General features: G+C 38.6%; 1 protein-coding gene across 1 annotated transcript; it reads left to right on the top strand.

The window, feature by feature from the left end:
* The first annotated feature begins 1515 nt into the window (after positions 1-1515).
* Positions 1516-6410, top strand: LOC123318267. Its single transcript, XM_044904884.1, has 9 exons — positions 1516-3263; positions 3459-3719; positions 3808-4021; positions 4083-4296; positions 4375-4758; positions 4891-4998; positions 5066-5185; positions 5605-5742; positions 6178-6410. The coding sequence occupies exons 1-9, from the start codon at positions 3100-3102 to the stop codon at positions 6408-6410; spliced, it is 1836 nt and encodes a 611-aa protein (XP_044760819.1). The 5' UTR covers positions 1516-3099.
* The last annotated feature ends 311 nt before the right edge of the window (positions 6411-6721 follow it).

Here is a 6721-nt window from a genome sequence, read left to right as displayed (position 1 = left end):
GGAGAATACCCTTCCATCAAGATGCATGGAATTAGGAATTGATCTTATCTGACGTTTCTGGTTGATAAAATTCCAAAACGACTTTGGTTCCTCTCTGAAAGCAGCTTCAGTCCGATCAATATATTCAGAATAGGCTGAACGTATTTTGTTAGCCAAAAAGGTTCCCAAAGTTACAAAGGCCCTGGAATTATCACTGCTCGATGGTTTTGCCAAGAGCAGTTGATTCAATATCCTCATTTGTCCAACCCAGTTTTCTGGCAGCAGATTTCCGTTAAGGGATATTCTTCTATTGCTTCCAGCAAGCTGCATTTCTCACATGTAAGTGAAGGGTATGGCCTCAAGCGCTGCTGTAGGAGCTGTATGCATACAGCTCCCGTGCCACCAACACAGGCCCAGCCTTTTCAGTTTCTGCAACCGATTGCATGTGGTGACCTCTTCGGTTTTTGTCCACCACGCTAGAGACTCATAGGTGACAAATAGAACGTACTACCGCTGGCACAGCACCATTTTCGGTTTCAAGCCCAGAACGTCCAGACTTTCGGAGTCCTTCCGTTCAGGACATAAGCTCTGAGGTCGAGATTCCTTTTTCTAGTGAACAGAATCAGTGTTGTCGAGGGATTGACGATTAGTTAACAAAGAATCGAACCCTCCACTGTTAAGTGGATGGGCGAGTTCCGATATTGCTGGTATTACTGACCAGCATTCGAATAACAATAGAACTCGAACCGAACCACTGGGCAATAGGCATCGTCTCTCTGGGAATACTGACAGTACTGTTCAGGAATATTGGAAATACTCTGATATCACTCAGCTATGTTGAAAGGGCGAATCGCCGATGAACTTGCAAAAAGAGCATCAAAGGTTAACACCTAATGGAGGTACCAATACATACAAACCAGAGGGGCTTCGTTAGTGTGGATGGAGTCTTCGGCAACAACATTTCCCTCCACACTATTGTAAAACCTAAGAAAAGAGTCAGACGGAGTTACTCCATAATTGCTCTCGATATCTCCAAAGCGTTGGATCCGCTTTCACATGCAACTGTGGGGAGAGCTCTAGAACGCAAGGACATTGACAAAGATACTCGCCAGTACATCATGGCCAATTACGAAGAAGCCTCAACTACCATTTCTTGTGTTGCGGAGGAGATCTGTACCCTTCCTGTCAAGATAGGGACAAGGCAAGGCGAAACGATGTCCTTCCATATTCAACTTCGAATTGGACGAGGCAATAGAAGAGCTGGGGAAGCAAAATGGCATCTCCCTGGGCGATCAGAGGAAGCAGGAAGGCAACATATAGAGCCTGGTCGTTGCATTGGAAGAAGAGGTCCTATGGAGTGGCCTGCCCGATCTCCTGACCTGAACCCTTTGGACTTTTTCTTGTGGGGACATCTTAAGTCCAAGATTCCAAAAGGAATAAACTTGTTCTTCCTTGTGGAATTAAGAGTACTTTTAATTTTGGTACGTTTAAATTGAAGCTTAAGGAGCTTGTTAGCATCGTTAGCATTAATGTTACTGAACTTGTTCAATTTGGTATTTATGTGTGTATTTGGATGTATATTTTATATTTTTGTTCGGTATTTTGTTACAACACTTTGTATAAAGAGGGTTCACCTCGTTGACTTCAAATAAATAAAAAATTACTTTCTTCATACACCGCTGTAAAGAGGTTTTCAAGACTTTTCTTATGAAGTATCTCTCAACTCTTCTTCCCTATTCAATTTTGAGGGGTTGAAGCGCCCCCCCTTAGGAGGTTGCTCGTTTAAACCTCAAAAATACATCAAAAGATGTCCCCAAAACAAATCATTCGACTTTTTTTGGAAAATTTTTCCAATCACTATGGTATAAGATATTTGGGGTGGCTCGTCTGAGATGGAACACCTTGTATATTCTGAAATATAAGATTTAAAAACGAACTCTCACGTGAAATATCGGAACGCATCCGAATGCGGAACGCATCCGAATGTTGTAGAGGAGTGAAGCGGTTGAACCACGGGGGAGACGTTCTCATTGGCCGCTTCAAATACGATTCACATCTACAGTTTCAGAGCTACGGAGGATCCATACAGCGTTGCCATATCAATAATAAAGGCACCAAAAAAAAAAGATTTTCGATGGAAAAATTATTCTCGAACACAGAAAATAAATCAAATAGGTATAGGTGATGATATTCAAAAGTATTGATAAAGTGTTTCAGAGTCAACGAAGATTATGGTGGGATTCTATTTTCCATGAGCTTTTCAAGAAGCCCACACATCGTATATGTTTCCAGTTTCCATTTGAAAAACGGAATGGTATTCGGCTAAGGAATTAAAGAAAAAACAGTCGATTTTATTAAAAATCAATTGACGGGCTTATGCTTTCATTTTGATTTATTGGTCGAAGATTATATTTCAGACTTATGCCATATCCTGTTCCCGTATATACTACGATTCAAGAATTTCATTTCAAGTGCTCCGGCAACCCTGCTGAAATATTCCAATATTCGAAATGAGTGGCTACGAGGCTACGTATTGACCACCCAATAGCGGAACGGAATCAGCAGCGAATAGAAATCCTTCTTTTGAAATTATCAACCGTTTTTGAACATTGGGCTTGCGCTTGGTTTGCCGCTTCAGTCTTCAGTTCATTTGAAACGTTCTGGCTGCTATTTCGCTTGTTTGATAGATTTTCGAGATTTTCCTGTGTTTTGTTGAGAGTTGTTATTTGTTATTGTTTTTATTGTTGTTATTGTTGTTATTGAGTGTTTGTTGAAGTTCCTGTTGTTTTTTTCGATTGATTTATTCCTTGATAAAAAAGAAGGTGAGTAAATATAAAAGGGTAATTTCATATTATTTGATGATAATACTTTTCCGAAAAGAAAATGTGTGTACATAACATAATTGGTAAGTAAAATTAGGTAAACCTGATGAGGTATGTAGAGCTATAATCTAGTCGAGTCCAAAACACCTAAGTATTATAGGTCTAGTTTTGTAACATATCCATTTCCGACATGGCTCTCCATATAAGTATTTGGAAAATACAAGGCACAAGTCTGTTCATTTACCAATGAACACCCATGTTCTTATAAATTATTGATTTTAAAAACATTTTTTTTCAGATGGAACTAGTTGAAGTACCAAAAGGTACTTATTATATTTCACCCGAAAATTTCATCTTCATCAAAGATAAACAGGCATCGAGAGGCAGGACATATTTGAAATGTCAAGATCCATTGTGCTCTGCCAGAATCATAATGCAGGAGGGTCAGCAATGGATTTTGAGGTGAGTTTTCTGGGGTAATACCTAATGGGCAAGTTTCCTAAAACTCCAAAATCGAATTTACCATTATTTACTTATTGTTTGGTTATTTATTGCTTAATGAATATAACTCCATATTACTAAGTATCTAATAACTACCTTCGAGGGTTTCAATTTATTGCAAATAAACTCAATACTTGATCTAGAATGTGGTTTTAGAGCGGAGCATAACCATTTGCCAGATTTGGTCCTGCTTCAAGATATTCGGCTAAAGAGTATCTTAGCATTCAGAAGCAGGACCGAAACATCAACTCTCCTCCATATATTTATGGAGGAAGAGATTCGCCACAATGAGGCATCATTGAGGCTCACAAATGGGTTCCTCAGTGTAAAACCGATGATGCAGCGGGAAAGGAGGAAAGTGCAACCTCCCATACCAGCTACTTTGGAGGATGCTGCTGGCTATTTGGCAAATGCATCGTAAGTTAAATATTTTTCAAACATATTTTATTGACTTCATCTGTCTTAAAGAAAAAAAAATTAAATTTTTCTTGTTCAATTGTTCCAGATATCGGAAATATTCATTAGAATTGGGGCCACAACAGAGACCATTCTTCGATGGCATCAGGGATGGATGTCTCTTTTTTGTGTCCCCTGGTATTTTAAGAGAGGCAATTGATGCGAATAGTCTCCACTTGCACATGGACGCGACATTTAAAATTGTGCCCAGAGCAGGTGGAGCCCATCAATTGTTTATAATCCATTGGATGAGGGATCACACGGTGAGCATAACTTTTTTATTATTTTCTAGTTTGGCATTTCTTATTTTTTTTTTCTTGCAAGGCATACCCTGTGGTGTTTTGCATGATGCCAAACCGCACCAGGGAAACATACACTGGGGTACTGCGATACACCAGGCAATTATTTGGCGCCTCCCATATCTCCTCTGTCCTTTGTGATTATGAGGTGGCCCTGAGACATGCAGTTCGAGAAGTGTTTGCTGGAATTTCCTTGAGGGGCTGCTGGTTCCACTTCGCAAAAAATGTATTTCTCAAAGGTGGGTACGATATGGTATTCAAAATCAAGTGTTTATGAAAGCATATGGATTATTTTTTAATTGATAAATATTTTTCAGCTCGCCAAATGCATATAAATGACGCAGTTGCCGTCAGAATGGCTATGGCCCTTCCATTGTTGCCCGCAGAACGAATTTCTGAAGGGATAGACTTCGTTTGCGATAGAATCAATAATGATGTATTCACAAGGTACATGCAGAGACAGTGGCGTAACACCAATATTTCGGTGTTTGGTTTCGATAACCGTACCAATAACGCCATCGAGTCTCTGCATGGACAACTCTTAAAAATCATAGGCCGCGCACACCCCAATTTTTGGGTGTTCGTTCTATTTCTTCAGAAATTCGAACACTACAAGTGCTCTGATCTAATCAGAGTACTTAGCGGGCTGCAGTTGAGAAGACGGGGGAGACGCCGTTATATTGAACTCAATCAAAGAATCAGTAAGTAGCATCAAGTATTACATATATGTAGCCACTTTATTGGCTGGATAAAAGCCATTAATTTTAATTAATGCCAAGCACAACTGCCACTTTATTATGATTCAATTGTGATGAATTTCAATTACTTTTCAGATAATGCTCAGCATCAATTTGAGCAAGACGGCAATCTGCGTCAATTTTTGAGTGTGACCAGCCATACGGTCATTGGCATTCACAGGCTATTTGACCCAAATGTGCCAAGTAAGTAAGACATCGAAAAACAATTAATCTTAAGAAGTCAGATTTTAATGAAATTTTTCCATTTCAGTTGAGGAAATTCCAGACACGGAGGGAATGGTCCCGAACGATGTCCAGGGCTTAGAGGAGGCTGCTAATATTGACCTGGATGTCGAAAACGCAGCCTTAGTGCCGTTGGTGGAAATGCTGGGTAATTATATATATATATATATATATGTATATATTTACAGGGTGTCTCTAAACAAATGCGAAGGACTCAAGGAGATGATTCCTCGATGAAAATAAGCAGGGGTAGTTCCTATAAATTTTTTTCGAAATCGACCTCCCTTATTCCATGATACGGCCTTTGGGAGGCGATGACGAGTTGACAGTTTTTAATTTTTTACGGGTTCTAAGAAACACTGAGCCATAAAACTATACATAATAATAATATGAATCACTAAATAGATGTCACACAATTTTTTTAGATCTGATAACTTTATTATTAGGGGCTGAAAATAACAACTCCTTATGATACTTATATGAGGATACTTCATTCTAATAAAATATAGCACGTTGTAATAAATTATTTATTTACATATTACATATTTACATCAGAACTTTCCACAGAAGACCAAGACGTTGATGAGCTTCCGATTGAAGAAGCCGCAGATCACTCTCAGGCCCAAGAGGATCATTTGGCTCAAGAGCTCCAGAGAGTCACAGAGCAGCCTTCTCCACGGGAACCTGAAGCTCATCCGCTTGCAGGTGACGTATACGTATATAATTTTGATACAATGAATAATTTTATTTTACAATTAAGTGGTATGTTATTATGGTGCGGAAAAATTAAAATTATCAATGTTATTTGCTTTAAACAAAATTGAAATGCTCATAAAACAATATTCTACAAAACTCTTATCCTGTGTGGAAAACTCAATTTCAATGGTTTCTTCTGAAGTAGTGTTGAATAACGACATACTTCAAAAGGTTTAATAAGAATTTGATTCTTTATTAGGGTTGTTTCTTATTTTCTGATTTGAAATATTTCTTGATATTTATATGGCATGGGTCATTCGCTAAAGTTACAGAGTGCTCATCCTGTATTTCTGCAGAGTAAAATATTGTTGAAAAACTGTGAAAACATAACAAAAAATGCTGTCAATTAGATGTTTATTACATAATGTTTTATTTGTGTTTTAGATATGACCTGGTGTGATTTATTACAAGCCATGACATGTATTGATTGGAAAATTTGTTTTACAGGTAGCTGTGTTGCTTGCTATACAGAGCATGCAACACAAGCAGTGGTGCCCTGTGGGCACATTGTCTACTGTAACAACTGTCTTGCCACAGCTACACAAGTAGGGGACATATCTCGATGTCCCCAATGTCGTAGTAGTGTGCAGCAATTTCTGCAACTGTTTGCACCATAAACCCCAAGGAGAGCCCTATTATATATATATATATCATATAAACCTTGTAACCCAACGAACAGGAAATATTAGAACCACCTGCTCTCCAGATTTCCAATATATCCAGGATTTGCCAGATCCCTAAACAATTCAGTATACCTACTAGAATGATACATCATTTCCTCCTGATGCCTGCCTGCTACCTACTCTGTTATCCTATGCTCTCCAAGACAAGAATATCTTCGTAGATGAATTGAAAACATTCAAATACTCCTATGAAGATGTGAGACAACTGCACTCGATATATTCCTAGTAACCCAACGAACAGGAAA

Source organism: Coccinella septempunctata, chromosome 8 (assembly GCF_907165205.1).
Source record: "Coccinella septempunctata chromosome 8, icCocSept1.1, whole genome shotgun sequence".
Classification (NCBI taxonomy): domain Eukaryota; kingdom Metazoa; phylum Arthropoda; class Insecta; order Coleoptera; family Coccinellidae; genus Coccinella; species Coccinella septempunctata.
The sequence above is the reverse complement of the archived record's forward strand: the minus strand, read 5'-3'. Positions and strand labels throughout refer to the sequence as shown.

Coding starts and splice junctions, on each gene's coding strand:
- LOC123318267 (XM_044904884.1), top strand. CDS start 3,100: ATGGAACTAGTTGAAGTACCAAAAGGTACTTATTATATTTCACCCGAA. Junction 4,297..4,374: donor AAAAAATGTATTTCTCAAAG/GTGGGTACGATA, acceptor AATATTTTTCAG/CTCGCCAAATGCATATAAAT. Junction 4,999..5,065: donor ATTTGACCCAAATGTGCCAA/GTAAGTAAGACA, acceptor TTTCCATTTCAG/TTGAGGAAATTCCAGACACG.